Below are 26,814 nucleotides of genomic sequence, written 5' to 3' on the forward strand. Positions count from 1 at the left end.
ACACAGTTGCTCCTTTTGCTAATGATGATGATGATGATGATGTTGATGATGAAGGTGATGATGGGTGCATCTGCTGGCTCCACAGAAAGCCCGACCCGATGGACTACGGGGTGATGGATAACCAAGGCTTTGACTGCAGAGCAGAGGTCAGCGCACAGAAATGTCCAATCAATCATCAACAAATTATGTTTGAGCAACATTAGGTTTCGCAGATGTACAAATCTAATTTTTCTACCATTCGCCTCACATTTATTCAATAAGTGGATTTAGCATTAGAGGAGGTCAGGAGGTGATCGCCAGGCTTTTCTGCTAGATTACATTTTTGATGTAGGATTATTGATTTTGTGGTTTATGTGGATGTTTGTGCTTATGTGTGCGTTTATTTACACACCATAGTGCGTATACAGCAGGTAAACACAATGACTGAACTATATAATCTCATCAAATGCAACACCACAAGCTGAGGTGCTGAGAAACAAAACCTCAGTTTATTCAATATCTTTCTGATGCAGTCTGAATAAAAATGGAACATGGTAAGCTTCAGAAATCACAAGGCTTATACACTGGACTGCATTACATAACACAGGTGCAGTGGTGGAGGAAGTTGTCAGATTTTTTTACTTAAGTAAAGGTACTAATATAACAAGTAAAAATCCTGCATTCAAAATCCTGCACAAGTAAATAGTACAGAAGTATTATCAACAAATTGTACTGCTGAAAAATGTCCCCTGTGGCAGATGCATTATAATATATTTAATTATTATATTGTTAATATTGATGCATCAATGTGTAAGTAGTTTTTTACTGTAGCTGCTTGGGCTGGAGCTTATTTTTACTACTTTCTATGCAAGTGTAGTCAGTTTTTTTTTTTTTTTGCAAAATACTGGACAATTTTACCTCTGTGGGCCTCAAACAATTATTTAAATGAAACCATCTGAACAATTTAGACAGAAAATGTGTATTTGGTGGAACTGCTAACAACTCATACACATCACAAATATGACCAGGAACCACAGGTAGAACATTTTTGTTTCTGAAAGGGATCCCAAGCCAATATTGTTGGGAACCACTGTATTTTATGAGCTTATCATATGTGTGTTATGATAAATCCTAACATCTAGTAGTGTGAAGTAGCATAAAATCGAAACAATCAAGTAAAGAAAATAAGTATAATAAGTACTGAACTTGAGTAAATGTACTTAGTTACTGTCCACCACTTCACGTGTTCTTATTTTTGCATCCACCCACAGTATGCTTTATTTCCGGCAATTTTGAGATTTACTGCTATCACTGAAAAAGATCCCAGCATCAGAAATGATACAATCACAGCTATTCCATTTGGATAATGGCTCCTGTGTGTGTGTGTGTGTGTGTGCATTTATGAGGGTGCTTTTGTAAAAAGACAAAATGAGGGAACTGTATGTGAGATCACACGCACACATTTTTATCTGCGTCGTCGTGCAGCGAGTGTCATTGAGTAATAAAAGCGAGAGTGATGTTGAAAGCCACAACTGTCATGACTGATGATGTAGCTTATCATTGTGTGTGTGTGTGTGTGTGTGGTGTGTGTAATGCAGTTCTCCTGATGAAATGCAGGCTCATGATACTGTACATTACTGATACTTTAAAAATTGATATTTAAAAAAAACTAAATTATTATTATAAATGTATGTTTTGCTAATGCCAACAAATTGGAACTGATTATGTTCCAGTGATCAAATACATACACACAACAAATATATGTCACTATATTCTATATCTGTATTGGCATGTGTGTACATGTTTGCTTTCATGTGACTGCCAGTTAGGGTGCAGCTATAAATAGAGAGGTGTAGGTGTGAACTGGTATCTCCACAACACAGACAGACCTGCTTCAGCACTGATTTAACCGAGCAGCGGAAACAGTCAGTGATTATTCCACCTCTGAAAGATGATGAAATGTTTTATGGAGGTTAGAGGTGTAATTATGGACGCATAACGGGTCAATTAGATTTTAATTGCGCCTGCTTTTCGTACGCTCTCACGCATTAAGGCTCATCTAATTTTAAGCAAGTGTACATGATTTTCTCTTCCTCAGCTACCCAGGCCAGGCTGCTGTGCCAGAGTTAATCCCAGGAGGAGCGATGGTCCTGGGCTTTTCATCAGCGTCTACCCCTGGAGGAGAGAGGTGGAGGTGAGGTGTCTCTGCACAGCCTTTTGGCCTTTACTCCAACTATCTGCGCACAAGTCATTGACATGATGTATGTTTCCTTGTGTGTATTCCTCCACAGCAGGGTTCGACCTGGAAAGACGCCAACCTGTCCTTCGCCAACCCATTGTACAATTACTCCCCTGACGTCAGTGGCGCTGAGCACAAAAGCTCGGAAGCATAAAAATGATGGACTTTACATATTGACACTGCAGTAGATCAGGGTCAGACTGTGTTTGCAAACACTTGATGAGTTTGTCTTCACTTGCTGAGGTGCCAAGTGGGGGGAAACAATGCAAAGAATGGAAGAAAGTCAGTGCTGATATATTGCTGTGATTTACAGCCAAGTTATTTAAAAATTTATGGAATACTCTCCACTGATATAGTACTTCATGTTAAAATAAAAGCTAAAAGCTGTTTGTTAGAGCTGCAGACAAGCCCATGGTTGTTGAATTCCAGACTTGAACAAATTGTGTCAACATAAATACCAATAAATTGAGATTTAAAGAGGTGAACAGCTATAAAAGTTTATCTGCAGGAGCTCTGCTCAACACTACTTCAAACATATGTTTTATAGGATAAAACCTTTTAAAGCAATATTTCATCATTTTAGGAAATTTGCTTATCCTCGTTCTTGCAGAGAGTTAGATGACAGGATTGCTACCACTGTCATGTCTATGCGGTAAATATGTAGCTACAACAAGAAGCCACTTAGCTTAGCATGAACACAGGAAACAGAACCTTCTAGCCTGGCTCTGGCCGAGGAAGCGAACACCTTTTAATGCTTACCGATTAACATGTTACATCTTGTTTGTTAAATCCATTAAAAATTTACCCAAAAAGTCTATATCTAGCACTAGACAACAGGTCTAAATGGGCATGAGAGCACAGCCAAGAATTTAGATTTAGTCCATTTTGTACTTAATACAGCAAGGGTAGCAGTTCCCCAACACTCTCACTTGCAGAAAACATCCAGTTCTTTGAATTAAAAGGCTCTACTGAACACACACAGCTTCCAAACAGAGTCCTGACTTCATTAGCTATCTGTTTTAATCCTCACAAGTGCAAATAAAATAGCTTGCCCCTGTTTTATTTGCAAATTAAAATCCATTACAAGTCAGCATCCTGCAGCTGCTTTGTGTGTGGTGTGAGCTGACTGTCTAACTCTCTGTATCAACCAGCACACAGTACACGGATAATAAACAACACAGTTAAAACAGTCTTATACAAATTTCATGAGTGTAAAGTCAAGGCCGTTCTCTGCTGTGTCACTGTCCCTGTCCAATATGTACTGATAAAATTCATGGTCATCTTTAGTTGAACCAATAATTTGACATTCTGGGAATTAAGCTCACTTGTTTTCTTGCCAAGAGGTATATAAGATCAATATCACATAACTGCTGTTAAATATGAAGCTGGAGCCAGCGGACGGGAAACTTAGCTTAGTATAAAGACTGGAAATGGTTTAACAGCTAGCCTGGCTCAGTCTGAAGGTTAAAAAATAAATAAAAATCTGCCTCTAGCTATGAACCTCTAGTTATATATTTATCATACAGATATGAGAGTGGTGTCACATTCTGATCTACCCCAGCAGATAGTATTAAAGCATACTTCTCTAAATGTTGAATGTCGAAAATCAAATTGGGCAATACAGTTATATCCAGTTTTGCTTGAGGTTGGTGTTGCATTGAATATGAGTTTTGCAATATATCACCCTCTGTTGTTGCTCGTAATTAGATTTTTAGGACATTTTTCAAACCAACACTGTATGTGTCACTGTCGCCCTGCTCTATTTTAATCTCATTAGACAAAGGAGAAAAGAAAAGGTCACATTTTTGCTTCATCAATGTATTACCCTGATATCTTACACTACATGTACTGAATTTTGATTAAACCAATGAAACTCGAGTAGCATTTTATCCCATGCTGATAATCTATATATTATATTCCAGTATTTATAAAATATGCAAAAAGATGGCTGCTGTAATTACAAGCCAAATAATGAAATATATTTCTTATCAATGTCCTTATTATTCCACAGGCCTTTATCTCAGAAGACATTTTGACATGTCACAGCAGGAAAACCAGATGTGTAAACTAAATTAATTATGGCTGAACTCTATTGTTTGCTCAACATCAGTCTGTCATGGACACTGTTTTAATAGTTTGACATATTCTTTCAGTGGGAACAAACACATTGTGAAGTTGTTTTTCTTGCTTTGGCTTGCTTTTTATATAGTGATACATCTGGCTTTTATAAGGTGGAGTTGGGGCAATTAAAACCAATGCAGACTCCATCTCATTTATAATAAATGTCAGGTACATCTGTTGGTTCCTGCCTGTGAGTGCTCTGAGCTCTTGCACTTAGTCAAAACACATTGAAACACACTCGCATTCCTTCATGTTGGTTCCAAGTTAAAGCTATGAATCTTTAATTTCTAGACTCTGGATGACCACAATCTCCAGTGTCATTACTGTTTAGTCTTGTTCTCCATCACTGTAGAGTCTTTGCTGAGTCTGTAGGTGGATTCTGGTGAGAGATTTATCAGAGGCCACAGGATCAATTTCAGGCTCTGAGCTACTGCACTGTTTTATTTTTTGTGCCCTTGCCCTCATTACCTCACTGCCTTTTCCTCTGACACCCCATTCTGCCCTTGAAAGCCAAAAAGCAGTTTAACTACATATTGGTCAGAATTGAGTTAAGACTGTAATCTGACTTTTTGGCATCTGTTTTATAAAGAAAAAAAAGAATATTAAGAAAAAAAAAGAATATATAAAATATTATGCCATGGAAATCTATAATTTCCATGAAAACAGCATGTAAAATTGTCACAAAGAGTGACGGACAGACATTTAGACGGTTAATGTTAAACCAGGAGAGGCAGCTAGTTGGGCAGATAGCCACAACTAGCCTTAATTAGCTACAGCTGCTGATGTTTCTCTTGCTGTAACCTGCAGCTAATTGAAAAATATCCATTTTGATTAGAGTGCCTACTTGTAAGTTTTCTCTGCTGCCGAACATGGTTTCATGCCAGGAGTGAGTGGCAGTGATTGTCTTGTGATTGAAAAGAGCTTCAGCCATTGTTTCGTTTACAAGACAAGGACTTATAATACGCCCTCTAACCACCACGGATTGAGGCTACAATGAATCGCTATCGGAAATTGACGAGACGTGCTGGGGCTAGCTGGTTAGCGTGCTAACTCAAGTCGAAGAAAAGACGTGATAGAGACTAGAATTAAGATTGTTGTTGCTTCCCACCACTGGAGACAACTCTTGGCGAGTAAAGGAATGAAGTTTGATGCTGAATTCGCGTTTCTTCTAGACAGGTAAGTAAACGGCTGTTAATCCTAACGTTGGCTATCTTGCTTATGGTAATTAATTTAGCAGATTAGCAGTAACTGCTAGCCTACCTTTCTCTACTGTCTCTGAGCATGTCTCTGAACTGTAGATGGATTGATTTCAATGTAGGCTACTGTGAATATCAATACTTTCAGCAAAAACATAATAATATCGGCCATAAATTATCAAAATTAACTTGTTCAAATGGACAAGAAAGATGAAAGAACATATTTTGTTTGTACATATTGTGTTTTCCCCTGAAGTTTATGAAGATACTTAGTCGACTCAACAGGCACAAAATTGCAACCATTCTGTTACTTGTTTTTTCCAGACAGCCTGAAAATTTTCATACAATTTCACTGCTTCTGTAGTTACCACTCTGCTTCTATAGAGCAGTATTGTAAAAACCTATCTACTGGAAAAGTTTAAACCTATTTAGCCTTTGAATGAATATCTCTAAAAGTTATTCAAATGCAGATCTTTGTGTTGCATTCATTGTTCTTATTATTTTTGTGCTGTAATTAGTTGTGCTGTAATTGCAAAGCCAACAGTCCCATTGAGAGGCACCTCTGTCTGCCTCTCTGAATCACCTAAAACACCAGCTCAGCCTTCTCACAGCATCTACATCAGTGTTTGTTTGTCTCGCCCCAGTGACATTTGACCCAACAAAACAACAATCAATGGTCTACACAAAAACCTTTTCCACTAACATGCCACCATACACAAGCATAAACAATGCCACCTTATACTTGCCTTGCCTAGCTTGCACACTCTCACATGATGGCCTGCTGACTGCAAATGTGCAGCCATCAATGTTTTTTGTCCTGGGCGAACATTTCTCTGGTAGCTTCGTTATTTGTGCTGTTGAATAGCACACAGGAGAGCTGGTACGCGCCAACCAGCTTTTGTCCTTGTGTTTTTGATAGAGCAACGTTAGTCAGCTTTTCTCACCGGGGCTATTGTTGTCACAGTTTTGTTAATCACAGAGCAGAGTCCATGTAAAGGTCACTGTTTTGTTTGTGTACAACTCTGTACCACTCCGGGAGGCTCCTGTAATGAAAACGCCCCTGTAAAGTTCAGCGATGACAGTCTTTAAGGACTCACTGTGTCGAAGTAGCACTGACGTTTGCATGATTTGCATAGTTATTCAGCTGAATCCTCTCCCATCATCCCATGGCAGCATTCAGTCCAATTTCCTCTACCCTGCCACTGCAGCAGGGGATTGGGGTAACCTCACCGGCCCAGTCAAGTCAAGGTGAAACCTAACCCCTGTCTTTGTAATGATAGCTCAGAATTGGTTCTTCTATCCTCTCTGGCTGAGTGCAGAGGAAAATGTCTGTTTCTTCTCTCTGTATTCAGTGAGAGTGGACGTCGATCAGCCCAGGGGGCTGTCTGCTGACCGTTCTTCAAGAGTTTCAGCAAAAATACCCCAGGTCTCTGCTTCTATAGAGAGCCGAGGAGAGAAGACACTGCTGGGTTGCCTCTTGATTAGATCTCTTGTGGTTTTGGGCTGTAAAACTTTTATCTACACCTTAACTGCCTCCTGTGTTATACAATTAAGGTTCGTTATGATGTGAAAGAAATTGTGAATGGGTGTTTTGCACCTTGTACAACCAATTACGCCCTGTTCTGATATGCCATAAATATTGACCTGTCTCATACCCTGGTGCTCTCCCTCATTGTCCGTTAATGCTTGATTGAGTTTCCAAATACAAGACAAAGAAGTCGATATATCATCAAACATTGCTTAATTAATGAGATTTCTATGGTTATTATTTATTGTTTGCTTCATGAGATACACAAACAAGGTTTTACAGAATCAATGTTTATTTAGCTGTGGATTGGAAATAGAAGTGATTACTAATGATGAAACTTTTGGAGAGGGCATGTTGCTGCTGGCAGTGATGGAAAGTAACTGAGGACATTTACTATAGTGTGTGCTTAAGTCCAATTATATGCTACGTTTGTGCTCTACTCCACCACATTTCAGAGGCAAATATTGTACTTTTTTACATGTTGTGGAGCACCACTACATTTATTTGGCAGCCATAGCTACCAACTACTTTTCAGATTGAAATTTGACTCCAGAACACATGATAAATTTGTAGGTTAGACTGTCAACCAACAACATTAAGTTCCACCCACGTGTTAATGTAATGATTTTGCAACAATCGTGGACCATTTTTCTGCACAATGGGCACTTACATATTGTACAATATTTTTTCATTCTTATTGCTACTTTTATTTGAGTGGTTTGAATTCTTCTTCTACTACTTGTTTCTGTAGCACCAGCTTGTGAAATAATGTCTATACTTCACATCTATCATTCTAACATTCATCAGAAACGCTTGTGCAGTGCAGCATGCCTCTTTTCTGCTACCTTTCTGTTTGAGTGGAAATGTTCCATGAAGATTTATTGATGAAACATCAGTTGGAGATGTATAACAAAATATTGAGAAAGACTCCAAGACTCAGTTGGTAGAATAGAGCCAGTAGGCGTCTGTCCCCTAGTTTCTTGGAATTTCCTGGAACAATCTGATGACCACGGTGGTTATCGTTGTTGGAGGTGGTGTACTACACAATAGCTGGCACAGTAGCGGGATCACAAATGTATTTAAACCTGTGACTTTTTTGCCCCTTGGGGCAGCACAAACAAGATGTAATCACAGCATTGACATATTATTATCACCATATGGGGAACTATGTTGCTAACATTGCTTGTTTACACAAAGAGCAGTTATGGAGCAACATTATTATTAATTTGAAGCCATGTTTCTGTCCATCCAATGGATAGAAGTCCAGTGTTCACTCTCCTCTTAGCTTTCTCTGAAGAGTCACTGTCCATTAACTCCTGAGGGAAATACCTGGCTCTTAGGCTGCTAAATGCTCCATCATGTTCACCAGCTATTTTATAAAAATGATCTGTCTGCCGTTTGGTGCTGAGTAGGTAGTGTTTGCTGCAAAATAAGAGCATGGTGAATGAGCCAAAACAGTAATATTGAGGGGCTGTAAAATCAAAACAGTGAGCTGAAAAACACTAAAGAGCTGAGGGGAACTACACAGCAGGATAATTATCTGTGTGTTTGTCCCTACGATGACAACCTCTAACACAGGTGTTTTCATTTGATCTGTTGTTAATATGAAAATACAACTGATTATATTGCACTAAATATCACTGCATTAAAAAATAAGCTGGTTTGGGGTCAATATAGCTCCGACACAATACAGGGTTAAGTTTACTCATGTACCAGTGGGTTGTTGTGACTCAGTGCTTTAAACATCTAACACCATATTCTCAAAGACTTGCATTGGAGGAATGTCTCTGGCTGACGTGAAGCACCATGTTTAAGGCACTTCTGTATTATGAAGCGCCAAGTCAGCTATATTCTTCCAGAAAAATACGTCTTTCCCAGTCTCATTTACGACTTGGATGTTGATGTGAACACAATTTACGAGTCAGAAACTCATAAATATGTCAACCCCAATAAGACAAGAAGGCAGCGCGACGCCAAAGCTACTCAGGTGTAAATGTCCTAAACTACTGTCAAGCGGCTCCTGAAGCCAGCAGCAGGCAGAGGTGGAGGGACGACACGAGGAAGAAAGGGGAAGCATGAGTGTAAAAAGCTTTCTTGTTGAACTTGTAAAACAGCTTCATGTGTATTTTCCAGTTTTTTTTTTTAATGCAGATTCAAACTTTATTTAACTGCAAAAGATTGTTGTGCAGTAAAGCAAACCTTTTTAAAGGTTCCACTCAAAGCAAAGCTAAGTGATTGTCTTCTGCTTTCAGGTCTTGTTAATATTATTATGAGAAGGAAAAGCTAATAATTAGCAATGCTCTAATGGAAAGAAAGACAGAGCTCAGCTTGTTCCCCTCAGTGTTTGCAGTCTCTTGCTGCCACACCGCCTCTTTGTTCCCTGTTGATTAAGTGGCCAAGCATCATAAATGCTGCGGTGATGACATGCTGCTCAACAAGTGGGACCCAACTCTAGACATATAAGCACTCTTTGGAAAATTTGCACTCACTACCACCCTCGGAACAAGGAACTTCGATGACGCTGGAAACCTCCCATTTCATCCCATTAGTTTCATCACATGTTTTTGATGCTCTAAAAGGTCACCATGGGGAGACCGGGTGCGGTGTGGTCTCCAGCCAAGCAAAAGTTCACAGCATCTGTGACTGATCCTTCTTATACGTCGCACAGGGAAGGAGTTGCAGAGGGTTTGAGAAGTAGAAATAAAGGCTTAGAGAGAATTTAGAGAGGTTGTGAAAGAGGATGCTTTGGAGAAATGGATAAAGAAAGAGATTTTCAGAGGGGTCATCTGAGAACTTAGCCTGGCTTCTTTTTGCTGGAGTTGTGGAACAAGGTGATTAGAGCAGCAGACTCTACGGAGAGCTGCGGCCGCCGAGTCTCGACTGCTGTGATGACTAAAGTGCTTGGAAAGCGTTATAGAGAGAGAAAGAGAGGGGGGGAAAAAAGGAAAGAAAGGAGTGTAGAAGTTCATGTGTGTGGATGAAGGAATCAGGACTGTTTTCCCATGCAGCCTCTGTGGCCACATTGTCAGGGACTAAATCACATTTCATCCTGATACTGGACCACATGATCTGATCGAGAGATGCTTTATGGATTAAATGGCTGAACTGCATGTGTCAGCAACATTCTCCTTTTATGATAGGAATACATCACTGAGCAGCCTTTTTTTAACTTCTTGTTGGGATTGTTTGTGTTTCCTGTACAGAAATTTGATATATGCCCCTTTGAGTGGGGAGGTGTGTGTTGATCAAATCAAGCTGAGGGCTGTTCAGATTTATGTGAGAACGTGGATGTGACACTGTCACCGTCAGCAGATATTTATACCAATCTTATGAGCATAACAACATCTCCCAGAGCTTTTTTAAGACAAACAACTGCTTTTAGAGCGTTCGGGACCTTTATATTAACAAAAACTGAAGGTCATTGTGTAAGTCCAAAGTAAAATTCATGCTTGACTCTGTTTTTGCACGATCACCGATACTTTACTGGATCTGGCACAAATCAGCGTCTGCATTCATGTAAACAATCCACTGTTGCACCCACTTTGTTCTTTGTTGGCAGACAAGTGGTTTTGAGTGGCCAGTGAGAATAATCAAGGTAATTACTAATTACTGACAAAGCTATGGCAGTAATTGCTATTTATTGATCTGTTCTCATTTGGGAGCCAGACCGATTTGCTGTGAGACGTTTACAGACTATATGTGCTCTGATGTTTGGATTGTGATGACTTTTGTTACCTTTTCACCACTAAACAAAAGTTTGAAAATCTATTTTGTTCCCCAGAAAAACCTACTTTAAATGTTCAATATGCATGCACACAAGCCAAGTAAATTATAAAAGGAGTCCTTTATGCAAGAGTTTCCTCTCTACATTAAGTTTTTCCATGACTGTGGTGCAGCTCCTGAATTCCCACAGCGAGTATCTTAATTGGAACAAGCATGTGGTCCAAGTTATCCTTCCTGTGCGAAATGAGCGCCAACTAAGCAATGAGGAAGAAAAAGTATGGTGAGTCGTCGTCCTGGGCACAGAAAGAGAGAGAGAGCTGTATTGGGGGAAAAAAAAAAAGAAAAAATGTTCCCTGACATGAGAGGTTTCCAAGCCCCCTCCCTCACACCCTTCAATGTCTGGCTGCTTCTGAGAAAAGTGAAAACACAACCACGGAACCCCGCATGATGATTTGTACATTTAGATCATCATTTATCATCACTAAAAATCCAGTTCTGACTGTATTTATGTGATATATTAACTGTCTGTACTTGTCTTCTTCTCTAGACTCAAGTGTCATTAAAGGGAATAATTTACATGCAAGTTTCCAAAATTCCCATTCATTAGTAAACTAATGCTCTGTGCGGTTCCCGGAGACCCTGGGCCCAAAAAACTACTTAACATTTTTTTATCAGAGAAGAAAAATTCCCTGATTTTATGAGAATTTCCCATAAATGTGATTTTGTACTAATGATGTGTCAGTCCAATAGAGAAAATGATGTTTTTCTTCTGTTAAACATGGATTTTTTTTTTTACATGCTCTGTATCTCTGATTAGTCTTTTTGGAGTCAGGATCAGGATAGTTTGTTTATATGAAGTCTAACAGAGACTTACTAAGTGATACAAAAGACAAGTAACATCACTAAGATAACATTATACCCATTTCTTTATCTGTGAATGACTTTTTAGCAAACATAATGAAAATATGTGTTCCTGTGCGGCCCACATAACATATAAAACATGAAATATGTCCTCATTTGGTGACTGATTTTGCACTCACTGCTATTATTTTAACACATCCAGCAGTGCGTTTGTTTGGGGAGGATGTGAGGGAGGAAATGAGGATGCAGAGCTAATGTCAACAACACCTAACGGTTAAGAAATTATGACCTAACTTGCACCTGAAGAGGGCGCCATCACAGTTCAATCACCTGACTGAAGAGAGGGGAAAAGGTGGAACAAAGTTAGATAGATAGATAGATAGATAGATAGATAGATAGATAGATAGATAGACAGATAGACAGATAGATAGGACAGCCAAAGAGGTAACAGCCTTAAAAACATAAAGGATTAAAATCATAATAGAAACTGAACAGTAACTCTAAACAGCCCGTATACAACCTAAGCCTCTGGTATACATTTTAATAAAGGTAGCCTATACATGACTCTCTTTTGTCTGCAGGCAAACAATGAGCCTACATCAGCTCCAAACGCCTCCCTGCATCTTTCCACATCATTCAAACGCCGCTTGTCAGACAAGGTGCAGGTAACATCCCGAAGCAAAATCTGACTGTCTCCCCGGCAGCTGGAGAAACGCTTTGTGTGTCTGGTTCTCCGGGTTCTTCTGCACACACGGAGCATCAACCGGAGGAGGAAGAGCCATTGGTCCCGAGTAGTTGATGACGGAGGGTAAGCGCACCGTCTTCTCTAGGAGCGCATTAGCCTATTGCTCTCTCTCTCTCTCACACACACACATACACACACACACACACACACGCTCTCTCACTCTCTCACACACGCACACACACTGCACCTCCGTTCAGTGGGATGAGACCAGTGTGTGGGGCTGGGATGAACCTTTAAGTGTTGAACTTGTGCTCTTTCTGTTATTCTTTTTTTTTTTGTTTTGTTTTGTTTATTTTGGAGGTGGAGACCTGTTAGGACGAGCGCGGTGACTCTCCAGGAGCGCGCAGAGTGGCGCACGCTGGAACAAAAACAGCTCAGTGCACCGAGTGCAGCGCAGGCAGGTTTCCGTTTTAAAAGCAGCAGGAGAGGCAGGAGAGTTACGAGAGTCCACGGGGGTAAGCGGTGTCTGTGCATGAGAAAGACGGGACCCCTCTGTTAAAACGACCGGGACATCGAGAAGAGGAATCAGCGGCGGAACTTGGATATGGCGGGCGTGAAGACGGTCGACCTGCTCGTTGGAGTTGTTTTAGTTTTGCAGTGTGTGGGGAATGTCCGAGCCGAGATCCCAGCCAGTAACGGTAAGAACCTGCACCTTCACCATTAACCAGACCTGATCAGAGTGAGTTTAGCTCCTTTTTCCTTCTTAATGACTCAAGCCCCTGCAGAACAGGCAGGACACAGTGACACAGACAGGTGGAGTAGGTTTGCTTTTGCATGAGAATGACTTCTTTCTGTTTTATGCTCAAATTGCAGCTTCTGGAGCAGCAGAAATCTCTCTGTTTATCTGGTTTAAGTGAATGCAGAGTTTTTGTGTGTGCAACAAAAACAGTAGACACACACCCTCCAGGCTCTTTTACTTCCATTATTTTATTTTTAGGAATCATTAGACAAGGCTGTCATGACCCACTAACTTCCTCTGTTTCTGTCTGGATCAAAGACTTTGTTTCATTCTAATTATCATATTTTCACTACAGTTAAGAGGTTGAGTTAATTGCTGTGCTTTTTTCCATATTTGCTCATGCATTTCCCCCAGGCTGAGCTGATTAGTGCTGTATACTGTACAGTAAGAACAGTGTGGCATTCAGTTAAGAATATGAACATTTTAATCTGGCTCTTTTTGTGTCTTCTGGCATGTTTATGCACGAGATAGGTGCTTTCTCCTCTCTGTTTCCTATCTGTTATGACCTGCAACATCCTGTAACCTAGAAGTGTCATCTTGCTCTGCAACTTTTAAAAGGTTTGAGATCAGAAACCACTGAATAGTGCAGGTGCTTTCTCTGTAGAAGTCCTGCAGAGGAAATGCTGAATAAACTGCATGCTCTGCCCCTCTTGATGTCCTTGATTATAAGACACAGTCCACACTGCAGGACGAGAACTCCAGTGTGAACAATATCCCTACTGTAAAGCCACAGCGTGTGCACCTAAAGTCTCACCCTAATCTCAAATCCACACACACACACACACGCACACACACACACACATACACACACAGAGAGAGCTCAACCTCAGACAGACAGTGGAATAAGTCAATGCCAACATTGGTTCTGTGCATACAGGCGAGCTCTTGTTTCCCAGAGCTTTTATTGCTGGCAGCGAATTTTCATCACGTATCAAATAGTGGTTAGAGAAATGTTCTTCTACTGACAGTGACTGTAAATTAATCCCGTATGTGTGTGTGAGTGTGAGTGTAGCCCACAGAGGAATGTATGGCTCAGTTTGGGAGAGAGAGAGAGAGAGAGAGAGAGAGAGAGAGAGATGCTATCGGCTGTGTGTGACCGTTCGCACTGAGGCACGTGCAAACACACACACATGCACTTTTTTTTTTAGTTTCACACAGTCATACTCAGTCTAATTTATGAATTCAGTCAGTCTCATGGGGGCTGTGCTGCGCTCTGGCTCATTTAACATCAGTGCTTTAGCAGAATACAACAGCTTGTTCGCCTTTGCACAGCCTGGAATTTCGGTTTCAAGTGGAAAAAAAAGGAAGAATAAAGCTTGTTTTAGAGGTTTTTACAGACTGAGGAAAACTCCAAAACAACAACATCTATAAACCAAAAGAGCATTTTCCTCTCAGAGTGCTTCATCGCTCCATCTCCTGAGTGAGCTGGACACGGTTAAACTCCACTCCACCAGTATGTAGGACAGTATTTTTAGACATCTGGGTGAGGTGCTTCCCTTGTCACAGACTGACCTCCACTCTTGTGTTGCTGCAAGGAGCAGCCCCTCTCCTTTCTGAGATAGGGCTGTATTAATAGAGCACAGGTGGACTCCTCCAGTCTCCACAAGTCCACTGAGTTATAATGTACCATTCCTTACTAGAAAAGCTTTCAGACAAGTGTCTCAGCTCCAGTAGAGCCGGAGAGTTGAGGACTGGTTGAACCATTCATTTCCCTCCTTGCATTTATTAGTTTGATGAGCTGTGGAACACATCTGGGCGAAATTACACAACATCCTGTGAGCTCAGTGCATCGTTTTTCTTTCTTTTCTTTTTTTTTTTTTTGTTTTTAAAGCTTTCAGTCTGTGGCTCTGTGATGCTCACCCGGCAACACACTCAGCAGTGGCACACTCAAAAAAATTGTGGCTGATTTTGGGGTTAATTTGCACTCCGGTGCTTTTCTGTGAGCGAAAAAAGAGATGTTCCACTGGCGTCTGGAGCGTGTCTGCATGTGCAATGGGAGAATCAGAGGGAGAGCGTGAGAGCAGTAGCGTGAGAGAGAAAGTCCTGCCTCGTGTAACGATGTGGTCTGATTTAAAAGCCTGTGCTGAGGGCTGTTAATGTGCTAAGATTGTGGTTGTATGTGGAATTTCATTCGTTGTGGATGCTCGCAGTCGTGTTTCTCTGCTTGCTCAGGGAGGCTGACAGAGGGTTAACCCGCTCACAGGCAGCAGCGATATGGACGTCTCCTCATCCATCATGCTGCCAGCTGCTGCCTCTGCAATCATACAAGCACACACTCGGAGGCACATAGTGTGAGGGTGAGCTGCAGAGAAACATGCAGATTGGATCTCAGAGAGTCTGACCTTCATGACTAGAGATGGATTCTGAAAGCTGGTTTTGTTTCTGATCTGGTTCACCTGAATTTGCAGAGCTCAGTAGCCACCAAATCACTTATTGAATCTTTAGTTTTAGTTTTTGCCTTTCTCTGACACTACAGGTGTCTGCAAAGAAAAAGAAAACTCTCAGCGATATTAGGTACGTTTCCATTCGCCTGTTTCTATGCACATTTTCAATTTCGGTGTCAAAAAACCCTGAAAGGAAATTTGAAAAACACTTAACACCTAACAATATCGCAAACAACTTTTTATTCTACGCTGAGGTGGTAAAGTTGGTTTATCAATAATAACGAAAAAACTTTGCAGAATAAGTCATGACGTACAGGAAGCATGTGACTTAGTGGTCAGTGAAGTTTCCTCTCCATTGTTGAGAGGAAAGTTAGCGGCAGGTGAAAACATCAGATCTGTGTGGAGCGATGAGGCTGTCGCCTTCCTCAAATGAATAAGTTAAAAGAAAAACATAAATGTCATATTTCCATCATGTTCTCTACATTGTTGTTGTTAGCTTCAGGTTTGACTCGCGCTCCCCTTAATTATGTCATAACGTTGCGCCCTCTTCTTCTGCTGTGGTTTAATAGCGACTCCCTTAGAAATTAGCACCACCACCATACAAAACTACTTAAAAGGATTCGATAAGCAGATTCCTGAATTCAGATTTGAAAAAAAAAAAAAAGAAGCAATGGGATCCCATCTCCTTTCATGACAAACGCTGCCATGCCGCTCTCCTCTCTTTGTCGTGCTCAGTGGGACAATTCCTAACATAAACTGTCTGCAGAGAAGTTCCTTCAGCAGAATGGGAGGAGCGACTCAGTCTACTTAAGCGAGGAGATTGTAAGCCTTCTTGGAATCTCACCCCCCCTGCTCTCCCTTCTCTTTCTGACATTGCACATTTCAGAACGGACAGAATGAGCCAGCCTCTTTATTGGCCGTCTGAATGACCCGCTGAAAGGAGCTGCCATGAATGGATGACGGGGGTGGGGTGGTATGGGGAGGGGGTTGAGAGACAAGGTGGGGTGGCGGCGACTGGGGTTATTGTGCTGCCCTGTATGCGGCGAGAGCGGGCCATGCCATACATCACAGAGGCAAGGGAGGCCGGGAGGCAGGGTCATCCCCCTGCACCAGCATGCAACAGCAGCACCGGGCTCCTGCATTAGTCACGGCTGGCCCCTGTCGCTCAGCTCCCGCCCCTTTTTACTCCGGGAAGAAGCTCGGTCTGACGGCTTGAGAGGGCTGGAGTTCAATAGTCTCAGAGACAAAGAGCAAAGACGCCACTAGTTAATGAAACTCAGTGCAGTTAAGCTCCTCTTTAGCTTCTCCTCATTGTCTTTCATGTGGTTCAAAAGATCCTTCACTTCCAATTGTTGCATTGCTCTGCCAGAGTTATCACATCCTCGGGGTCGCAGTAATCACTCCCTGGCATTTTCTTCTCTGTGTGATTTGTTTAGTTTATTCAAAGCAGCAAAACTGTGGATCTTGTCCGTCAAGCAAGTTTGAAAAGGTCACGGGCAGGAGCAGGAGACTAATGATGGTTAAAGCGGCCTTGTTACAGATCTGGATGTCAGTGGTTTAATGAGACATGACAAGCATTTTCCATTCATGATAATCATCCCTTTTCTACAGATGATTACAAAGCTGCCAGTCGACCACAGCATCATCCACAGTCAGTTCCGTTATCTGCTCCTCGCTTTGACTCTGCCAAGGGATGCTGCCAGAGGAGAGGCTCGATCATCAGCTGGGGAGGGAAATGAGTGAAATGATTTTTATTTATGTGGGAGGAGTTGCCTTTTTCTTTTGCCAGGAGGGGAGCGTATGAGAGGGTAATGAGCAGAGGGAAGAGGCTTATTGAAATTGACGATTCCCCGTCTGTGCTGACCGGCCACACAGTGCAAGAGAAGATAATTACAGTAGCATAATAACAAAATGTGACACTCTTCAGTGTAGTGAGTGATGACTAACAGCATAGATTATAAGAGCAAAAATGAATGGTAGGAATACTGAAGGATAATTTCTCCCTTGGCTACTCTTATGCGGGTGTTAGCACTGTAGATCATCAGCTAGTTATTTTACTGCTACAATCAATCAGATTAATTTGCCAGTTTGTCAAATATGCATGAAATAGAAACATAGTTGAATCAATCTTTATGTGCTTTTGTTGTGATTTTTATTCACATTGCCAGTGAGGGCACATGAAGAACAAGACAGTAATGTCAGGAAACAGTGTGTGGCCCAAACTCACAGCGAAAGCGAAACTGTGACAAAACATGCCATAAGAAAATACGAAAGATCAGGAAGTCCTTTTTTAATCGTAGTTCGTATACTGAAAAAGAAAAAGGGTGATCGCATGTCTGTCTGGTGAACTAAAGAATGCTTTTCCATTAAGCAACACAAGCAAGTGAAGCTACTGATTATTTTACTCGATTAATTGTTTGGTCTGTAAAACACCATAAAAATGCCTCATTATCTTCAGATGTATGGTTTTGTTCTTTGAATGATCCAAACCCCAAAAATATTCTACTCACTATAGTGTAAATCAAAGAAAAGCAGTGAATTCTTACCTTTTACAACCTGGAACCATCCAGTGTTTGACATTTCTGCTTGAAATCTAAATAAAATGATTAAATCGATTAATTGGTTTTCGAAATAGCTGCAGATTAATATCCTTTTGACCAACTAATCAATCGATCATCGCAGCTCTAAAACTGTGACTATGTTGGACTTTTTTTTTGCATAATAATCATACTGTGTTCAGCATCTCTGAAGCTGTTTGATGTGACATACTGACACCAACATCTGATATTTAGCCTGTCTCCCTCCTTCTCTTTAGTTTCAGTTACTCCTATTGAACTAGATTGTAGCTGCATAGGAAATATCATTGTAAGTGGCTGTTATCCATAGGGATTAAACCAATACTCCGCCAAAAACAACAGTATGCACAATGTGGAACTTTTCCTTGGTGCATTTTTCCTTTGAAGTTGTCTAATCGGCTCCATGTGAATACGAGTCACATGCAAACTTTTTCAAATATTTGTGTAGCATATTTTTGTAACATGGCAGAGTTGCTGTTCATGCAGGATCTTTTGAGTGACTCATTAAACCAGCTCAGGCCTCACAGGAGTTCAATATTAGCACCTACTGTATAAGATGGATATGCACCAGTAAGTTACTGTTGTGGTATTTGACAAAGTTCACAGTGCAGAATTTTATGGGTAAAATAGCATGAAATGGCTGAGGTGGAAGAGGTTGAAACCTTAAAACCTGTTAAAACACCACAAATAAGTAATGATGTGAAACACAGATGGAGTGATTTCATGCTTGATACACTGTGGACCTGCTGGAGAACCATTTAGTCCCTTTATTTGTGTCTAATGGGAGAGCAAGAAAAATAGAAATTACTAGCAGGTGTTTAAAAAAAAGTATGTGATGAATTTGCCCTTTCAAATTATTTAAGAAAACTTGAAGTCATTTTGATTTTACCTCCATCTGGGTCATTTTTTCAACACACAAACCCCTGCAGGTGGCCGTACTGCAGCTGTGCATCAGAACACAAACCAGCCCTTCCAAATGTGAAAATTATGTATGGTTCCTGCTGCTTTTTCATGCAGCGCCTGCACCAAAATGATGAAACGAAGCCAAAGATTTGATGCGCTCGCTGAAGAAAGTTGAAAGAAGCGGCTCTCCAAAGGGCAGCAAAGTGTTACATGCTTCGCTATCATGAAGGAGAGGAGAGAGTGTGGTGTTTCGGGCTGTCCAGGCACGCTGAAAGAAGATAAGGTGCCCGCCCAGCAGAGGAGCCCGTCACCCCACCCTGCAGCGGGCTTCATATCCTGAGCCCAGCAGGAACAGTGGCTTGGCTTTGTCCCACAAAAGCAAGTGTCACTCATGGGGTTTATGGCATGCTGCTAGATGCCTTTGCCTATATGTGCAACTGTGTGTGAAAGTTTTCTCTCTCACACTCTGTATCAGAGTCTGCCTCTCTCTGTCAGTTTCAATAGCTACAGTTATTTTATTTTCTCTTGTTTTCTTGCTTTTACTCTTAATATTTTTGAATGTAGACAGCAGCGAGTGAAGTAGCTGAAGACGGGATCAGTATGTTGCTGTTAGAACTGAAATTTAGCAGTGAAGGCTTAGTCAAATTGTTGGTCTTGTTTATTGATGGAAACACTTCTGACGTTTGTCTTCATTTGATAAAAGAAAAACTTGCAAATCGAGTCATGAAAAAGTATAATCTTGTTGGTGCTTGTTAACCGCATTTCTCCACATGTTGAAGTGGTGTGTATGGTGCTATAGTGAGAGTGACACTAAGAGTTTGATGTATAGTGTCTTTTTTTAGTCTATCCGAAACCAAAAACACAATATCAAAAGTGTGAGGGCGTGATTAAACAGTGTGTTTGTCTGCTCAGACATAAGCTACAAATGTTAGCATGCTAACTATCTATAATGGTAACTGAGCATTACTTAAAAGGCCATGGGCATTTCATACCACGTTATTTTGTTACAATATAGTTGAGTTACAGGTTATGTAAAAAAAAAATCATAAGACCATACCTATAATATGCTTTCTTATAAAATGAAGACTACACAGCAATAGGCTAGAAGAAGCATGCTTCTTTATTTAAGAATCATCACTTGGTGAGGATGCTAACTTTTAGCCTGGGACCTGTTAGCTTTAGCATCAGTCAGTCAGCCGTCGCACGATTTCACCTGCAGCTATCAAATGCATTTAGAAGACCCTCCCTTTTAAATGAGTCAGCTGGAAACGTCACAAAGACATGTAGTGGTAGGAGCCAATGTTAGCTTAATTAGCTAGCTAGCTATAGCCAGTAAAACCTGCTGTCTGCTTTTGAGCACTTATGTCTGAATTCAAGGACTCATTGTTTCAGTAAATACCAAGAATGTTAGGTAAATCTGCCAAGCAACATTATTCAATTGTGAGAGTTTCACTGATACATACCTCTAGTTGCTGTGCTTGTGTGACTCTTTTACCGGTGGTTTTTGAGGTGTACCATGTCAGTAAAATGCAAAACACCTTCATTTATTTGAGCGAGAGAGATTACATTTAACCTGACCCTTAACCTCTGCTTATGATGTTAATAGCATCGTCACTCCCAAAGCCATCAATTTACAGTTTTATTACATGCAGTTGCTCCCCTCTCTAAGTTAAACATACCAGATGTAAGAAGTACCTTTTGCCATGATTATGCCATGATGTCTGCTAGTGCTATGAGTATGTTCAAACGATGTTTTGAACCGTGCCAAGTGAACCCTTGCAGACACTGATGTGTTTTCCTTGCTGTAGGTCCAACAGTGCTGCCTTTGTTACTCTGCCCGGAAAGTGTCTCCGCGTCCCCTGTCCAGAAGTTTCTCTTTCCCCACCAAACTCATCCTGACAAAGAACAAGTATGCCCCGCGGCAACGGCTTTTCACAGCGCAACACAGACTGCAAGACTTTGATGGGCCAGAGCATTTTAGGGTGAAAATGAAAAGGTTTACAACCACGATTGTATTTCTGCATGAGAAGGCAGTGAATAGATTGTGACTTTGATGACTGCTTCAGAGTGGTTTGCCACCTTACATCTACAATACAGTAATGTTGACAGTAAATCTTTAAGATGTGAAAGCTGATTACTGCTCTTGTCACAAGCCTTTCTGGTGAACATGTCATTTGTTTTATGCAATTACTTGATGTCTTGAAGCACTTAATGTCAGAGAAAGTCAAATCAGCCGTGCAGCCTCCAGGAGTTAAATTTGGTCATCTGTCACAGTGTGTGTTGGAAAGAAAATGGTCAACATTGTTCTGTGACTTGTTTTGGCTAATTCACTCCTCAAATGAGTCATGAAGCTTCATTACAGTTCTTGTAATACATCTGTAAGGCTTTCTGGTGGCTCTGCTTGGCTTTGTTGTTCATCACTTGAACCTTCAGGAATCAGGACTGCCAGGAATGGGAGGATAAAGGACTCTTCCCAGAAGCCAACAGAGGTTTCTGGAGGCCAGGGTGATTTTTGTTTGGAGCATGCAGCTTTGGACAAGCTTGTTCCAGTGTCTCCCAGCTGTCCACCTCCTAACTCGGTGCTGAGCTCATCCTGAAGCTGTAAACAGGAGGCCAGTTGGCAGCACATTCATAATGGGAGTTGCACTTGTAGCACATTTTCATCTCAGTCCTGTTTACCATTTCTTTTCTGTCTTCTGACTTGATCAAACATGCTTGATTTAACAAATGTGAGCCAGACCCAAAAAAAAAAAAAAAAAAAATCAACAAGTGATTCTGGTACATGAAGTTTAGTTTGTGCCAGGTGTTCAGGTTTGTGTCTCTATGCCAATCCTTAGTAGCTGAAAGTCGCTCCCAGAGCTCAGCACAGAGCCAGGAACAAAGGCTTGCTTTGAGTCTTTGTGGTGATGAATTGCAAGGTGTAACAGCAGCCTTTGTATGAGTGTACTGTATGTGAGTCAGAGAAAGTGGAGAGACTGGTAGCAGTTCCCATGCTCTGCCCAGGTAACAAGACACTCCAAAGTCTTAATCCAGTGGTATGTCCTGCACTGACTGTCGGATTTAATTTTGTTTTCTTGTAGGGTCTGGCTAGAACAAGCATCCTGATATCAAGGGAGGTCTGGGTGTGGTGAAGTGTCCACATTATCATCCAGAGGGCAACAGCATATCAGTTTTATGGGCACAGTAGATCAAATTCTGTGGTATGGCTTTGTTAGCAGTAAATTGGCTGGTCTGTGAGTCTTGGCCTGATTACTTAGTGTGGCATCTCTATTAAATACAGTTGTTTGTTATGTACATAACCGGGTATGAACAGCAATATCTGTTTGTGTTTGGAATATTTTGCATTTCTCTTTCCTTTCCTGTCCTTTTTTTTTTTTTTTGACAAACAAGATAAAGCTATCACTGTCTGAACAACCACTTTCTCCCCCTTGCCCATGGAGGGTGGCTCTCAATAATTTCCTTCCTTTAGGCCGATGGGTCTTTTGTCTCGTGTTCAAACATGCAGTGTTTGCTCACATAGTGTCACTGAGAATGAATACTCCTAGGACCTGGGCCCATCCCGCTGAAGTACTTGGTCACCTCTCTAGGACTATTGAGCTGTGCTGTATTACACTTTATATCCAGCAGCAAAGTGTTGTATTAAAATGGTAAATTACATTCATTTTCATCAGCCAATGATGTCCTGCCCAAAGAAAGTGATTAATGGTGTTTGTTGTGAGGGAATTCTTAGTGTTTGTGACCATTAAAAAGCTCTTATGTCAGGTGGTGAGAGGAGCTCTAACCGCATCGTAAAGTGGTAATTGACTCCCATTTAAAGGCCTTTGTTTCCCGTGCCCCAGAATGCACTAATTAGATGGCAAGTAAATTAGTGTGAGGAGTTTAATTATGAATATGTTATTCATACCAATGCACAAAGGTAATAAATGTGCCTGTCCCTCAAACAGGTGGTGGGGTGGGAGTGAACGATAGGTGAACAATGTAAAACAATTGCAATGCAATTGGTATGGGCGACAGACACTACAGGGGCTGTTACTGATAGACAGAAGGGTTATAAAAGTACGGTGGCCCTGAGGTGCAAAACACAACAACATTTAAGAAAACTCAACATTACAAAAAACACCATGCCATATCAGAAAACAACAAAACTGAACAGAAACCAACAACACAATGGAAAGCAACATTTTAGAAAACACAACAAAACGGATGTTTTTTTGTTTTTTTTTGTTCGTTGCATTTTCTAAAATGTGTTTTCGATTTTGTTCCGTTTTCTGTAATGTGTTGTCTGAAATGTTTTTGTGGTTTTTATTTTGTTGTTGTGTTTTAGTGTTGTGTTGTTGTGTTTTGCACCTCACGGCCACCGTGTAAAGGCAAGGAAGGAAAATAGTTGTGCTCCTTCCTCCTGCTCTCTCTCTCTCAGTCTCTCTCTCTCTCTCTCTCTCTCTCTCTCTCTCACTTCCTCTGTCAACCCAGTCGATGGGCCGCCCACCCCGAGCCTGGTTCTTCTCGAGGTTTCTGCCTCTTAAATGGTTCAAAGTTTTTCCTTGTCGCTGTCGCCAAGTGCTTGCTCATGGTGGGAACTGTTGGGTCTATGTAATTAATATTATAAAGAGTACAGTTCAGACCTGCTGTATATGAAAAGTGCCCTTAGATAACTTCTGCTGTGATTTGGTGCTATATAAATAAAAATTGACTTGACTTGACGGGACCATCCAGCCTCATTTTGCTGTTATTGTTCAACCCAGATGCTGCGTGTTGAGGGGTTTATCATTGCACTGGAATCCCCCAGCAACCAAAAGCTGATATGTGTCTCGGCTAGAGGAGGTCCAGCTATTGATTAAATGTCTGGCTGGCGCCCCATTCACCCGAAGGCCTCTGGTATCACTGATGCTGGAGGTGGTTGAGGTGCCAACGCACTGTGCATCATCGCAACTGAGACCCGCTTAGCTGCCAACCCAACTTCATCTAAACACATTTATTTAAGTCATAAATAAAGAGTTGTGGGGATGTAATTTGACTTCTGTGATGCAATAAATTTTGCCCCCTGTTTTGTTTTTGGCCTGATAAAATGAAAGATCTGCTTCCCAGCACATGCTGAATGGGGGTCAAATATGAAATGCCTTCTCTCCAGAGAGCTGCCAAACCAGTGATATATTCCCTGAAACTCCCATCTATCGACAAGGAGCCAAAATCGAAAATGAGAGGTGGTGATATGAATATAAATTAGTTATTTGATGTCCTTTTCTTCCCATGAGCCTGCCCCAAATGGCTGGCAGACATTCTGCTTTTCTTTTGAAGGCACCTACTCGTTTCTCAGTTCTTCAATAATCTTTAATTTCCCTGCTGCTACAAAGACGAGTGGGCTTGTGTTTGTGACATAACATGATTTTTAACATGTCATTCAATGTCACACTGCCTTTTTCTACTAATAGGAGCTTATTCCATGCGAAATGATATTAAATATCCTTTTGACAGTTGTTCTGGTCTGAGCAGAGCTGATGTATTTAGAGATGCTCCATCGTTTTTGATGCTTATAGGGATTACACGCACTGTGTGCATGCCAGACTGCCAAGCTAAATAGGAAATGATTTTGAAAAAGTGTCATTTAAGCTGACGTTTCCTCAACTGAATAAAAACCATGGAAAATCATCTACAAAGAATAAAAATATGATGGAGGGAATGAGTCAAAAGTCGTAAAATCCAGCATTGTCCTGAAGAATGTTTATGTGTTTACTGTAAAAAGCTGCTTTGGGGCTCTTTTGTTTTAGCGGATGTTGAACCACATGCTGTGAATTTGTGAGTTTGTCCTCAGTGGTTCAGAGGATGAGCTCAGATCATAGGAAAGAATCATCAGATCTTACGCTGAGGGAAATACTGTGTTTTATTGTTCAAACATCATCTCTGCAAGCAATTAGGACTGAACGGATGAACTGGAGGGTTTATTAAAAGGTCAGGCCCAGTACTTGCTCTGTCTGGGTGTTTGTGCATGTTTCTGCATGCACGTGCAAGCTTTTGAATGTGCATGCATGTGTGTGTTTGTGTGTGTGTGTGTGTGTGTGTGTATTTGTGAATGTGCGAGTCCTGCCTCTGTTTCAGATTATCGAGCCTCCAATTCACAGCGAGCCATCAGTTGCTGTCGGCTATTGATTGTGTGTTATGTGTAAAGAGATGGAACCGACAGGTTATTTTGGGATCATTCTTTGCAGGATCTCATGGATTCAAGGATAAAGATGAAGGTCAGGAGATACAAAGTCAAAATGAAACTTAGTGTAGATCCTTATTGTTTGTTTTTTACTTTTTTTTTACATTTCCAACAAGAAATTTAAGTTTTATTTGCTTTTCTGTATCTACAGTTCCTCATACACTGGTGTTCTCAGTGAGTTTTTGGTTCCGACTGACAATACAGGTTCTGTAATTCGATATCTGCAATATCTGTGTAGTTGAGCACGGAAAATAGTTTGTAATATCACTTCAATTCCAATTGTGAAATCTGAGGATTGATGTTACCCGTTGCGTAGTCCCATCAGTGATTTGAGCACTTTGACTTTGTGTTTGGATTCGAATCAGCAGGTGAAATACAGAGTGCTGTGGTTGCAGGACTACCTGTTGCCTAGTTTTGACAGTCTGGTCAATTGTCGTTTACATTTCTGGCTTGTAGCTGGAGTCTTTTTGTTCTGACATTTTAGAGCAATGGTCAGACTAAGCTACAGTATATGAGTCTCAGACTTTTGCCACCTAGATACATTTAGGATCCTCTGCTGCTGATTTCCCAGCTTCCTGTTATCGTTCCTGTGTCATGTGTGATTAGCCAGCGAGCTCTAATGATTGGTTGCCTGCTGCCTGTGCTGCTACGTGGCGGTCCAGACTGACCCTGAGCAACTGACTGGGGATATGTTTTTAATAAGCTGGAGGTCACAGTAATCTGCAGCTGAGAACAGAAGCCGGTCTGCCTCTCTTCTCACATCTCACAGCTCTTCCTGGAGCACACTGTGGTGGAGAGAAAGAAAATCCTTTATGCCATTTGTTGTGTTCTTTCCTGCCTTTGCTTCTGCCAGTCTATCTCTCACATTTTCTGTCTCTCATGTACACTCCCACCCAGTTTCTTAATCTCATTTCTCTTCCTGCCCCAGTTTCTTTTATAAGTGTGAGCCGAGCAGAAGATGAACAGTCTTTAGCTGTGTTATCCATTAGATGAGTTTAGTTGTGTAGCCTGCCCTTCACCCGCTGCCAGCCCAAGCTAATGAAGACTCTGGAAATCAATACCACACTGATAACATTGAGTGTGAACCTGAAGAAAAAGGATATGAAATCAATATCATACTAAAGTCACACCAAGACACCAATGTCACAGCCATGCAAAGTAGCATTCTTATGACACACAAGACTGAAGTATCAACCTCCTTTTGCTCATCATATAGAGTTCTGCACAAGCCGATATTTGAATATCTTGTGTTTTACTGTTGAACATCTCTTTCCAAACATGGGTGTTAATATGCTTCCGTAACACCCTCCACTTTTCTGGGAATACTTTCCACAAGATTTTGGAACCCGGTCAGGGTAGAGTAAAGCATTAATATCCCAGAGGAACAATTTGGCTTACAGACAGTAATCAATAATAATAAATACAGGAAAGTACAGCTCTGAATAAAGTACACAGTTTAACTGTCGGTTTTCATCATAATGATTTAGAGAAAAGAAGAGAAATCCAGAGACAAAGGGACCACTCTTTTGCTTTAAAGCAATAAAATACCAATTTACATTTTGTTTAAAAATCCAGTAGCTGGACGAATAAAAGATCTCACTTATCTATAAGTCCCACTTCT

The 26,814-nt window shown here is 41.0% G+C and overlaps 2 protein-coding genes across 2 annotated transcripts in view; both read left to right on the top strand.

Moving 5' to 3' along the window:
- Window positions 1–2,641, top strand: part of malrd1 (MAM and LDL receptor class A domain containing 1) — a 49,047-nt gene extending 46,406 nt beyond the window's left edge. The window contains exons 31-33 of the mRNA XM_022767046.1: window positions 86–146; window positions 2,078–2,173; window positions 2,274–2,641. Coding sequence (XP_022622767.1) covers window positions 86–146; window positions 2,078–2,173; window positions 2,274–2,372 — 256 coding nt within the window. The 3' untranslated portion in view covers window positions 2,373–2,641. The remainder of the gene's footprint in view (window positions 1–85; window positions 147–2,077; window positions 2,174–2,273) is intronic.
- Window positions 2,642–12,829: 10,188 nt separating this feature from the next.
- plxdc2 (plexin domain containing 2) overlaps window positions 12,830–26,814 on the top strand; it is an 83,739-nt gene continuing 69,754 nt past the window's right edge. Inside the window, exon 1 of the mRNA XM_022767230.1 lies at window positions 12,830–13,030. Coding sequence (XP_022622951.1) covers window positions 12,937–13,030 — 94 coding nt within the window. The 5' untranslated portion in view covers window positions 12,830–12,936. The remainder of the gene's footprint in view (window positions 13,031–26,814) is intronic.

This window comes from Seriola dumerili, unplaced genomic scaffold, assembly GCF_002260705.1.
Source record: "Seriola dumerili isolate Sdu_G_001 unplaced genomic scaffold, Sdu_1.0 BDQW01001124.1, whole genome shotgun sequence".
Taxonomy (NCBI): domain Eukaryota; kingdom Metazoa; phylum Chordata; class Actinopteri; order Carangiformes; family Carangidae; genus Seriola; species Seriola dumerili.